The following is a 15420-nucleotide window of genomic DNA, read 5'->3' as shown; positions in this document are numbered from 1 at the left end:
TAGTGGAGGACAGTGACTCAGGTATTGTTATGTTAGTGGAGGACAGTGACTCAGGTATTGTTATGTTAGTGGAGGACAGTGACTCAGGCATTGTTATGTTAGTGAAGGACAGTGACTCAGGTATTGTTATGTTAGTGGAGGACAGTGACTCAGGCATTGTTATGTTATGTTAGTGGAGGACAGTGACTCAGGCATTGTTATGTTAGTGGAGGACAGTGACTCAGGCATTGTCATGTTAGTGGAGGACAGTGACTCAGGCATTGTCATGTTATGTTAGTGGAGGACAGTGACTCAGGCATTGTTATGTTAGTGGAGGACAGTGACTCAGGCATTGTTATGTTAGTGGAGGACAGTGACTCAGGCATTGTTATGTTATGTTAGTGGAGGACAGTGACTCAGGCATTGTTATGTTAGTGAAGGACAGTGACTCAGGCATTGTTATGTTAGTGAAGGACAGTGACTCAGGCATTGTTATGTTATGTTAGTGAAGGACAGTGACTCAGGCATTGTTATGTTAGTGAAGGACAGTGACTCAGGTATTGTTATGTTAGTGAAGGACAGTGACTCAGGCATTGTTATGTTATGTTAGTGAAGGACAGTGACTCAGGTATTGTTATGTTAGTGGAGGACAGTGACTCAGGCATTGTTATGTTATGTTAGTGAAGGACAGTGACTCAGGCATTGTTATGTTAGTGAAGGACAGTGACTCAGGTATTGTTATGTTAGTGGAGGACAGTGACTCAGGCATTGTTATGTTATGTTAGTGAAGGACAGTGACTCAGGTATTGTTATGTTAGTGGAGGACAGTGACTCAGGTATTGTTATGTTAGTGGAGGACAGTGACTCAGGCATTGTTATGTTAGTGAAGGACAGTGACTCAGGCATTGTTATGTTATGTTAGTGGAGGACAGTGACTCAGGCATTGTTATGTTAGTGAAGGACAGTGACTCAGGCATTGTTATGTTATGTTAGTGAAGGACAGTGACTCAGGCATTGTTATGTTAGTGAAGGACAGTGACTCAGGCATTGTTATGTTAGTGAAGGACAGCGACTCAGGCATTGTTATGTTAGTGGAGGACAGTGACTCAGGCATTGTTATGTTAGTGAAGGACAGTGACTCAGGCATTGTTATGTTAGTGAAGGACAGTGACTCAGGCATTGTTATGTTATGTTAGTGAAGGACAGTGACTCAGGTATTGTTATGTTATGTTAGTGAAGGACAGTGACTCAGGTATTGTCATGTTATGTTAGTGGAGGACAGTGACTCAGGCATTGTTATGTTATGTTAGTGGAGGACAGTGACTCAGGCATTGTTATGTTAGTGGAGGACAGTGACTCAGGCATTGTTATGTTAGTGGAGGACAGTGACTCAGGTATTGTTATGTTAGTGGAGGACAGTGACTCAGGCATTGTTATGTTATGTTAGTGAAGGACAGTGACTCAGGCATTGTTATGTTAGTGAAGGACAGTGACTCAGGTATTGTTATGTTAGTGGAGGACAGTGACTCAGGCATTGTTATGTTAGTGAAGGACAGTGACTCAGGCATTGTTATGTTAGTGGAGGACAGTGACTCAGGCATTGTTATGTTAGTGAAGGACAGTGACTCAGGCATTGTTATGTTAGTGGAGGACAGTGACTCAGGCATTGTTATGTTAGTGAAGGACAGTGACTCAGGCATTGTTATGTTAGTGAAGGACAGTGACTCAGGCATTGTTATGTTAGTGAAGGACAGTGACTCAGGCATTGTTATGTTACTGGAGGACAGTGACTCAGGCATTGTTATGTTAGTGGAGGACAGTGACTCAGGCATTGTTATGTTAGTGAAGGACAGTGACTCAGGCATTGTTATGTTAGTGAAGGACAGTGACTCAGGTATTGTTATGTTATGTTAGTGAAGGACAGTGACTCAGGTATTGTCATGTTATGTTAGTGGAGGACAGTGACTCAGGCATTGTTATGTTATGTTAGTGGAGGAGCCATGTGAATATGCACTTGTGTAATTTGAGTTGCCACTGACCCGTTCCAGCTCAATACTGAAGCACTGGCCCCAGGCCTCTTTGCCCAGCTGGCGCCAGTGTGTGCGCCCCACGATTGTGTTGTCCACCTTCAGCACAGCACTGATCTCCGCTGAGACACAAACAAACAAACAGATACAGGCTGTGAGGATATTATAAAGACAGAGAAATACAATGTCATAAAAACACGGCATGGACACAGACACCTCCAGTAAGAAATGATATTCTGTTCAAGCTTCAATGTGTAGGAGTACAACCAGCCTGTCGAGCAGCCTTTAATTATTACTGTGAGCTCACAGCAATATTCAAAAAATTAATATGTTGGTATTATTATCAAACAAGATAAAGTCATGTTCTATATTCTATAACAATAATTTTTTTTTTGTAAAAATGAAAACATTTCCTATGGAGCAAAGACTTCTTCATCTTGGGATGAAGTGAAAGGGAACTTTTAAATGTCATGTGGCAGCCATACACTGCCATAACTATGGACACACAAGGAGCTGCTTTGGGAGTGTTGTGGAAGACCAAATTCACTGTAATGTATTTGCTTATATGTACGTAAATAAAGTTTCTTATATATTGTGTGTTTTATTACCGGTAGTTTGAAGAACCACAGGGATCCAGATTTTTAATCTTCAGAAACGCATCATACCAGGAATAGGCTAACAAGCAGACCCTTCAAGGGAAGTGAAACGGCCAAAGTTGCCGTGTTGACTTACAGGAGAGGTCCTCAGCCTTGGGGGTCTTGGCACTGGCACTGCGTCCCGATAGGCCGGCTCTCACCTTCACAGACCTTCCATCGGAGAGGCTGACGGAGGTGGCCGAGATGCTGTTCACACGACCACGGCCTGGAACTAACTCCAACAGGTCTTGGCAGCCCATCAAACAGACCTCCAACCGACCTATGGAAAAGCCTTCCAGTTTTCAATTCAGTCTTGAGAAAATATTAGTTTAAGTTTAATGGAAAACAATAATATGTCTGAGGAAGACAGTGTTATTGTTTTGGATATCATAAAACAATGAGAAGCTATCCAGTGGTGGAGGAGGTACTCCAACCTCTTATATAATCATCAGTAATGTCCCTCTCTGCTTTGTGTGTGCTGCACTGGGAGCTCACAGGAGAGCCGTTAGCTCCGTTAGCTTCGTTAGCTCCGTTAGCAGCCATGTTGAGAGTCGTGTGGAGGCAATACAAATGCTCTGGGCCCCATTCCTCATACCTGGATAACTGAGTTAGCTGGATAATTTTCAGGATATGATTATATAAGTCAGACTTTACGGTTCCACAAAGCAAGTTTGGCAAAATCACCATAGCAACACATCAAAAAACAGTACATATATATCCTCATAAGCATCTATTAATTTGTATCAATTAGATACTCTTTGGGCTTGTTCTGAAAGAGTTGAGATAATAATTTTAGATCTCATTGGATGATGCATGCCCGCAGGCACATTAAAGAAATATAAATCGTATTGATTGGGGTGATGAGGCATTTAAAATTAGCCGATACATTTTCCCAACACTGATGCTGCGTTCACACCAAAAGCGTTGCGAGTAGATTCATGAAAGTCAATGTAGACAAATAAAGAGGATTTTCATCCACTTATCTAGATGTAGATAAGCTGTGTGAGCGGTTAATAACACACACACACACACACACACACACACACACACACACACACACACACACACACACACACACACACACACACACACACACACACACACACACACACACACACACACACACACACACACACACACACACACACACACACACACACCACACAGTTCGTCTGTCACATGACATCCATTGTTCTTCTGTCACATGACATCCATTGGACTTCTGGTCACATGACATCTATTGTTCTTCTGTCACATGACATCCATTGTTCTTCTGTCACATGACATCCATTGGACGTCTGGTCACATGACATCCATTGTACTTCTGGTCACATGACATCCATTGTTCTTCTGGTCACATGACATCCATTGGACGTCTGGTCACATGACATCCATTGGACGTCTGGTCACATGACATCCATTGTACTTCTGGTCACATGACATCCATTGTTCTTCTGTCACATGACATCCATTGGACTTCTGGTCACATGACATCCATTGTTCTGTCACATGACATCCATTGTTCTTCTGTCACATGACAGCCATTGTTCTTTTGTCACATGACAGCCATTGGACTTCTGGTCACATGACATCCATTGTTCTTCTGTCACATGACATCCATTGTTCTGTCACATGACATCCATTGTTCTTCTGTCACATGACAGCCATTGTTCTTTTGTCACATGACATCCATTGGACTTCTGGTCACATGACATCTATTGTTCTTCTGTCACATGACATCCATTGTTCTTCTGTCACATGACATCCATTGTTCTTCTGTCACATGACATCCATTGGACGTCTGGTCACATGACATCCATTGGACTTCTGGTTACATGACATCCATTGTTCTTGTGGTCACATGACATCCATTGGACGTCTGGTCACATGACATCCATTGTTCTTGTGGTCACATGACATCCATTGTTCTTCTGTCACATGACATCCATTGGACTTCTGGTCACATGACGTCCATTGTTCTGTCACATGACATCCATTGTTCTGTCACATGACAGCCATTGTTCTTTTGTCACATGACATCCATTGGACTTCTGGTCACATGACATCCATTGTTCTTCTGTCACATGACATCCATTGGACGTCTGGTCACATGACATCCATTGTACTTCTGGTCACATGACATCTATTGTTCTGTCACATGACATCCATTGTTCTTCTGTCACATGACATCCATTGGACTTCTGGTCACATGACATCTATTGTTCTGTCACATGACATCCATTGTTCTTCTGTCACATGATATCCATTGGACTTCTGGTCACATGACATCTATTGTTCTTCTGTCACATGACATCCATTGGACTTCTGGTCACATGACATCTATTGTTCTGTCACATGACATCCATTGTTCTTCTGTCACATGACATCCATTGGACTTCTGGTCACATGACATCTATTGTTCTGTCACATGACATCCATTGTTCTTCTGTCACATGATATCCATTGGACTTCTGGTCACATGACATCTATTGTTCTTCTGTCACATGACATCCATTGGACTTCTGGTCACATGACATCTATTGTTCTGTCACATGACATCCATTGTTCTTCTGTCACATGACATCCATTGGACTTCTGGTTACATGACATCTATTGTTCTTGTGGTCACATGACATCCATTGGACGGCTGGTCACATGACATCCATTGTACTTCTGTCACATGACACCCATTGGACTTCTGGTTACATGACATCCATTGTTCTTCTGTCACATGACATCCATTGGACTTCTGGTCACATGACATCCATTGCTCTTCTGTCACATGACATCCATCGGACTTCTGGTCACATGACATCTATTGTTCTTCTGTCACATGACATCCATTGGACTTCTGGTCACATGACATCTATTGTTCTTCTGTCACATGACATCCATTGGACTTCTGGTCACATGACATCTATTGTTCTTCTGTCACATGACATCCATTGGACTTCTCCAATTCTTTGTATACATGCAGCTGTTGTGCGATATTGCTTAAATAAAGCTTGATGTGCACTACTGCTTTTATAAAAACAGTCATCAAGTATGGCTGAATGAAAGCGTATTACAATTGTTCCAGTCTTTTCTTTAATAAGGTTCACAGCTCTCCTGGGGCCTGCACATACCGAGGCGGCTGCTATGTACGTCGTTGCTTTTGGACGTGGCCTACACAAGCAGCCATCATAATATACACACACATATGTATATATATATATACATATATATATGATTGTTTTATGTAGACTTTGAATCTGAAAAATGACTAAAGTTGTTATATCAATGTAGTGGCGTGAAATATGCAATGTTTCCCTCTGAAATGTATTGATGTAAAAAGTGTTATATAAATCTTAAATTGCATCTCAAGATTTCATTTGAGTACTTAAGGGGAAATATACTTTGTTACTTTACACCACTGAAGTTATTTAATGAAGCAATCAAATAAATAGCTGTTGGAATATATTAATAGCAACCTGTTAGACTTGCTGGTTTGAAGGAAGATGAGGAGGAAGAGGACGGTTTCCTTGGTATGCGGCAGGAAGGCGGCGTTCCCAACAACAGCTCCTCCTTGATGGCAGCATGTTTGGGATGGTCCCGAGGCAGCTCACTGAAACGCCTCTCCAGGGACAGACTCAACAAATCCACCTTCTGAGAGGACTCTTGCATGCGGGCCTGAGCCTGAGAATGAAAATATAAATATATGGTCATTTTCTTTATATTAATTCGGCCTGCTAATGATGGGAGCATCTCTGCAGATCTTACGTTGGTAAGATAACTGGTTGCTTTAACATCTTCTTGGTATGGAACAAATATCAGTGATACAAGCAAGCTGTAGTTTAGGTCTGAGAGAGACCATAATAATATTTATTAGGATGTGCTACTATTATGTGTTGCTGGTGGGTTATCCGTGTATTGTTAGAGTTGTATAACCTTTTTGCCTGTTATATAAATATACCCTGTATAAATGCAAAACTGTGAATAATATAATAAAGTCCATGCAGCTCAATGGAAACATGCCTAGAATAGCTTTCAGCTGAAGCAGCGTTACAACCAGCTCCTCTTCAGTGCTGTACCATGTCCCATTCAAGCACATTACTGACTCTACTTCTTCCCCGGAGTCTTTGTGCCTTCTCTCCTCACAGGTTTGTGATTTTGGGCTATACAAAATAAAAATTTAACGTGAGTCCGTTTACAGTTTCTCACACATGTTAATGTTGGCTGCACTTGCCGTGTACTTAATGTGAGTTCATACATTTCCATGTGTAAAATATCAGCACAGTAATCCAGTCAGCAGCCTTGTATACACAACCCATACTATGTTATATACATAACCCATACTATATTATATACACAACGATACTATATACCATGTTATATACACAACCCATACTATATACCATGTTATATACACAACCCATACTATATACCATGTTATATACACAACCCATACTATGTTATATACATAACCCATACTATATACTATGTTATATACACAACCCATACTATATACTATGTTATATACATAACCCATACTATGTTATATACACAACCCATACTACATACTATGTTATATACACAACCCATACTATGTTATATACACAACCCATACTACATACTATGTTATATACATAACCCATACTATGTTATATACATAACCCATACTATATACTATGTTATATACACAACGATACTATATACCATGTTATATACACAACCCATACTATATACCATGTTATATACACAACCCATACTATATACCATGTTATATACACAACCCATACTATGTTATATACATAACCCATACTATATACTATGTTATATACACAACCCATACTATATACTATGTTATATACATAACCCATACTATGTTATATACACAACCCATACTACATACTATGTTATATACACAACCCATACTATGTTATATACACAACCCATACTACATACTATGTTATATACATAACCCATACTATGTTATATACATAACCCATACTATATACTATGTTATATACACAACGATACTATATACCATGTTATATACACAACCCATACTATATACCATGTTATATACACAACCCATACTATATACCATGTTATATACACAACCCATACTATATACCATGTTATATACACAACCCATACTATATACCATGTTATATACACAACCCATACTACATACTATGTTATATACACAACCCATACTATGTTATATACACAACCCATACTATATACTATGTTATACACACAACCCATACTATGTTATATACACAACCCATACTATGTTATATACACAACCCATACTACATACTATGTTATATACATAACCCATACTATGTTATATACATAACCCATACTATGTTATATACACAACCCATACTACATACTATGTTATATACACAACCCATACTATGTTATATACACAACCCATACTACATACTATGTTATATACACAACCCATACTATATACCATGTTATATACATAACCCATACTATATACCATGTTATATACATAACCCATACTATATACCATGTTATATACACAACCCATACTATATACTATTTTATATACACAACCCATACTATGTTATATACATAACCCATACTATATACTATGTTATATACACAACCCATACTATATACTGTTATATACACAACCCATACTATATACTATGTTATATACACAACCCATACTATATACCATGTTATATACACAACCCATACTATGTTATATACACAACTCATACTATATACTATGTTATATACACAACCCATACTATATACTATGTTATATACACAACCCATACTATATACTATGTTATATACACAACCCATACTATATACCATGTTATATACACAACCCATACTATGTTATATACACAACCCATACTATATACTATGTTATATACACAACCCATACTATATACTGTTATATACACAACCCATACTATATACTATGTTATATACACAACCCATACTACATACTATGTTATATACACAACCCATACTATATACTGTTATATACACAACCCATACTATATACCATGTTATATACATAACCCATACTATATACCATGTTATATACACAACGATACTATATACCATGTTATATACACACAACAATACTATATACCATGTTATATACACAACCCATACTATATACCATGTTATATACACAACCCATACTATATACCATGTTATATACACAACCCATGTTATATACACAACCCATACTATATACTATGTTATATACATAACCCATACTGTTATATACACAACCCATACTACATACTATGTTATATACATAACCCATACTATGTTATATACACAACCCATACTATATACTATGTTATATACACAACCCATTCTACATACTATGTTATATACATAACCCATACTATGTTATATACACAACCCATACTATGTTATATACACAACCCATACTATATACTATGTTATATACACAACCCATACTACATACTATGTTATTTACACAACCCATACTATATACTATGTTATATACACAACCCATACTATGTTATATACACAACCCATACTATGTTATATACACAACCCATACTATATACTATGTTATATACACAACCCATACTATATACTGTTATATACACAACCCATACTATATACTATGTTATATACACAACCCATACTATATACCATGTTATATACACAACCCATACTATGTTATATACACAACCCATACTATATACTATGTTATATACACAACCCATACTATATACTATGTTATAAACACAAACCATACTATATACTATGTTATACACACAACCCATACTATATACTATGTTATACACACAACCCATACTATATACCATGTTATATACACAACCCATACTATATACTATGTTATACACACAACCCATACTATGTTATACACACAACCCATACTATATACTATGTTATACACACAACCCATACTATATACTATGTTATACACACAACCCATACTATATACTATGTTATATACACAACCCATACTATGTTATATACACAACCCATACTATATACCATGTTATATACACAACCCATACTATATACCATGTTATATACACAACCCATACTATATACCATGTTATATACACAACCCATACTATGTTATATACATAACCCATACTATGTTATATACACAACCCATACTATATACTATGTTATATACATAACCCATACTATGTTATATACACAACCCATACTACATACTATGTTATATACACAACCCATACTATGTTATATACACAACCCATACTACATACTATGTTATATACATAACCCATACTATGTTATATACATAACCCATACTATATACTATGTTATATACACAACGATACTATATACCATGTTATATACACAACCCATACTATATACCATGTTATATACACAACCCATACTATATACCATGTTATATACACAACCCATACTATATACCATGTTATATACACAACCCATACTATGTTATATACATAACCCATACTATATACTATGTTATATACACAACCCATACTATATACTATGTTATATACATAACCCATACTATGTTATATACACAACCCATACTACATACTATGTTATATACACAACCCATACTATGTTATATACACAACCCATACTACATACTATGTTATATACATAACCCATACTATGTTATATACATAACCCATACTATATACTATGTTATATACACAACGATACTATATACCATGTTATATACACAACCCATACTATATACCATGTTATATACACAACCCATACTATATACCATGTTATATACACAACCCATACTATATACCATGTTATATACACAACCCATACTATATACTATGTTATATACATAACCCATACTGTTATATACACAACCCATACTACATACTATGTTATATACATAACCCATACTATGTTATATACACAACCCATACTATGTTATATACACAACCCATACTATGTTATATACACAACCCATACTATGTTATATACACAACCCATACTACATACTATGTTATATACATAACCCATACTATGTTATATACACAACCCATACTACATACTATGTTATATACATAACCCATACTATGTTATATACACAACCCATACTACATACTATGTTATATACACAACCCATACTGTTATATACACAACCCATACTACATACTATGTTATATACATAACCCATACTATGTTATATACATAACCCATACTATATACTATGTTATATACACAACGATACTATATACCATGTTATATACACAACCCATACTATATACCATGTTATATACACAACCCATACTATATACCATGTTATATACACAACCCATACTATGTTATATACATAACCCATACTATATACTATGTTATATACACAACCCATACTATATACTGTTATATACACAACCCATACTATATACTATGTTATATACACAACCCATACTATATACCATGTTATATACACAACCCATACTATGTTATATACACAACCCATACTATATACTATGTTATATACACAACCCATACTATATACTATGTTATATACACAACCCATACTATATACTATGTTATATACACAACCCATACTATATACCATGTTATATACACAACCCATACTATGTTATATACACAACCCATACTATATACTATGTTATATACACAACCCATACTATATACTGTTATATACACAACCCATACTATATACTATGTTATATACACAACCCATACTACATACTATGTTATATACACAACCCATACTATATACTGTTATATACACAACCCATACTATATACCATGTTATATACATAACCCATACTATATACCATGTTATATACACAACGATACTATATACCATGTTATATACACACAACAATACTATATACCATGTTATATACACAACCCATACTATATACCATGTTATATACACAACCCATACTATATACCATGTTATATACACAACCCATGTTATATACACAACCCATACTATATACTATGTTATATACATAACCCATACTGTTATATACACAACCCATACTACATACTATGTTATATACATAACCCATACTATGTTATATACACAACCCATACTATATACTATGTTATATACACAACCCATTCTACATACTATGTTATATACATAACCCATACTATGTTATATACACAACCCATACTATGTTATATACACAACCCATACTATGTTATATACACAACCCATACTATATACTATGTTATATACACAACCCATACTACATACTATGTTATTTACACAACCCATACTATATACTATGTTATATACACAACCCATACTATGTTATATACACAACCCATACTATGTTATATACACAACCCATACTATATACTATGTTATAAACACAAACCATACTATATACTATGTTATACACACAACCCATACTATATACTATGTTATACACACAACCCATACTATATACCATGTTATATACACAACCCATACTATATACTATGTTATACACACAACCCATACTATGTTATACACACAACCCATACTATGTTATACACACAACCCATACTATATACTATGTTATACACACAACCCATACTATATACTATGTTATATACACAACCCATACTATGTTATATACACAACCCATACTATATACTATGTTATATACACAACCCATACTATATACCATGTTATATACACAACCCATACTATATACTATGTTATATACACAACCCATACTATGTTATAAACATAACCCATACTATGTTATAAACACAACCCATACTATATACCATGTTATATACACAACCCATACTATATACCATGTTATATACACAACCCATGTTATATACACAACCCATACTATATACTATGTTATATACATAACCCATACTGTTATATACACAACCCATACTACATACTATGTTATATACATAACCCATACTATGTTATATACACAACCCATACTATATACTATGTTATATACACAACCCATTCTACATACTATGTTATATACATAACCCATACTATGTTATATACACAACCCATACTATGTTATATACACAACCCATACTATGTTATATACACAACCCATACTATATACTATGTTATATACACAACCCATACTACATACTATGTTATTTACACAACCCATACTATATACTATGTTATATACACAACCCATACTATGTTATATACACAACCCATACTATGTTATATACACAACCCATACTATATACTATGTTATAAACACAAACCATACTATATACTATGTTATACACACAACCCATACTATATACTATGTTATACACACAACCCATACTATATACCATGTTATATACACAACCCATACTATATACTATGTTATACACACAACCCATACTATGTTATACACACAACCCATACTATGTTATACACACAACCCATACTATATACTATGTTATACACACAACCCATACTATATACTATGTTATATACACAACCCATACTATGTTATATACACAACCCATACTATATACTATGTTATATACACAACCCATACTATATACCATGTTATATACACAACCCATACTATATACTATGTTATATACACAACCCATACTATGTTATAAACATAACCCATACTATGTTATAAACACAACCCATACTATATACTATGTTATACACACAACCCATACTATATACTATGTTATATACATAACCCACCTCTGCTAGTATGCGGCGGTCCTGGATCTTGAGCCCGCTCAGCTGCTTCACCACATTTCTGGCTCCTTCTGCTACTGCCGATTCAATCTTCATGTGGTGCACGAGGTCAGCTACCCGCAGCTCCAGAGGACTGATCATCTCCACAGGCTGACCTGAGAGCAGCAGATGTGAGAACAGACACTTCTTAGACCATTGTCTCTGAACTATTAAACATTTTAGAAGCAAGGGACCATTTGATGTTTCATTGGCTGTTTTCCACATTTACTCAGATAGAAAATTAATAAAAATATTAATAAAATCTAAACACACCAAACAACACAATGGAGCAGAGAAGAGGGGGAGGGGACACACAAAATTGTGAATTCCAAGCAAACATGAACTGATATTGGATATTGACGTATTATTTGAGTATTTCAGTCAAACAACTGATGTGAACGTAAATCTTTCTTTACCGTCACAGCAGTTGTTTGACTGGAAATTTTTTTTTTATTTGATTGTTTTTCATACTGTCAACATTTGTTAAAATATGGTTAAGTTGACCCAATCTTTCAATATGAGACTACCGGGATGAAAAGCTCATGATGAGCCTGAAGGACATGGAGGAAGAGGGAGAGGGTGGTGTTTGGTACTGCCAGAGATGAGAAGGTGGATATGGAGATGAGAAGGTGGATATGAGAAGGTGGATATGAGAAGGTGGATATGGAGATGAGAAGGTGGAGATGGAGATGAAAAGGTGGAGATGAGAAGGTGGAGATGGAGATGAGAAGGTGGATATGAGAAGGTGGATATGGAGATGAGAAGGTGGATATGGAGATGAGAAGGTGGAGATGGAGATGAGAAGGTGGAGATGGAGATGATAAGGTGGATATGGAGATGAGAAGGTGGAGATGAGAAGGTGGAGATGGAGATGAGAAGGTGGAGATGGAGATGATAAGGTGGATATGGAGATGAGAAGGTGGAAATGGAGATGAGAAGGTGGATATGGAGATGAGAAGGTGGAGATGGAGATGAGAAGGTGAATATGGAGATGAGAAGGTGAGAAGGTGGAGATGAGAAGGTTAGAAGGTGGAGATGAGAAGGTTAAGAAGGTGGAGATGAGAAGGTTAAGAAGGTGGAGATGAGACGGTTGAGAAGATGGAGATGAGAAGGTTAGAAGGTGGAGATGAGAAGGTTAAGAAGGTGGAGATGAGAAGGTTAAGAAGGTGGAGATGAGAAGGTTAAGAAGGTGGAGATGAGACGGTTGAGAAGGTTTAAGAAGATGGAGATGAGAAGGTTAGAAGGTGGAGATGAGAAGGTTAAGAAGGTGGAGATGAGACGGTTGAGAAGATGGAGATGAGAAGGTGTGGAGGTGAGAAGGTGGAGCTTTACCGTGCAAGCTCTCCTGCTCTCCGTCTCTGGCTTGACTGACTTTGATAATCTGCATGCGCAGGAGCTCAATCTTCGTGCGACTGTCCTGTAACATCTGCTGGGCGGAGGTCATCATCTTCCTGTCCTGGAACATAAACAGGGGCTTGATGCAGATGAATCATGATATAAGGAGATATAGCGTGGACAGCGTGTGCTTTACCAGTCAGTGTGTCAAAAAATATCTGCATCAGGAGCCTGACCAACTCTGTGTGTGCGTGTGCGTGTGCGTTTGTGTGTTCTTGGACTGCACCTTGACTGAGCTGTTGTTGCAGGTCTGGATCATGTTCTCAGCGCCCTGTTTGACTTTGGTCTCCATGGTGAGCTGTTTCTTCAGGGTCCGGACCCGACTGGCCACCGGTGACGTGACCTCTTCCCACGGACACGACTCTGCCGATGGGTTGTCCTCGTCCTCCAAGCAGCCTGCAGAACAACAGCCACAAAGTGGGAAGCTACTCCTTCATTTGAGAGGGCATCCAGCTGTGAGTCCAGCTGCTGATTTGCATAAAGCTCAATACACACATCTGGAAAACAATGTGCAAAAAGAAAGTGTTTTCTGCTGCCGAGTTCGGAATATTGGTTGAAGACGACACTGTTGGAACATTGTGTTTGATCCAGCAAGAGGAAGAAAGCCTGATGTCACCAGCTCCACACAAAGATGAAACATCTAGGTCTGGATTTG

General features: G+C 36.8%; 1 protein-coding gene across 2 annotated transcripts in view; it reads right to left on the bottom strand.

Moving 5' to 3' along the window:
• Positions 1-15420, bottom strand: part of pkn3 (protein kinase N3) — a 63178-nt gene that overhangs the window by 35556 nt on the left and 12202 nt on the right. For both annotated transcript variants that reach the window (XM_034546821.1, XM_034546822.1), the window contains exons 3-8: positions 14992-15161; positions 14703-14826; positions 13335-13486; positions 6112-6316; positions 2739-2921; positions 2019-2128 (exon numbers count right to left, since the gene is read on the bottom strand). In XM_034546821.1, coding sequence (XP_034402712.1) covers positions 2019-2128; positions 2739-2921; positions 6112-6316; positions 13335-13486; positions 14703-14826; positions 14992-15161 — 944 coding nt within the window. The remainder of the gene's footprint in view (positions 1-2018; positions 2129-2738; positions 2922-6111; positions 6317-13334; positions 13487-14702; positions 14827-14991; positions 15162-15420) is intronic.

The sequence above is a fragment of the Cyclopterus lumpus genome, chromosome 12, assembly GCF_009769545.1.
Source record: "Cyclopterus lumpus isolate fCycLum1 chromosome 12, fCycLum1.pri, whole genome shotgun sequence".
NCBI classification, from domain to species: domain Eukaryota; kingdom Metazoa; phylum Chordata; class Actinopteri; order Perciformes; family Cyclopteridae; genus Cyclopterus; species Cyclopterus lumpus.
The sequence above is the reverse complement of the archived record's forward strand: the minus strand, read 5'-3'. Positions and strand labels throughout refer to the sequence as shown.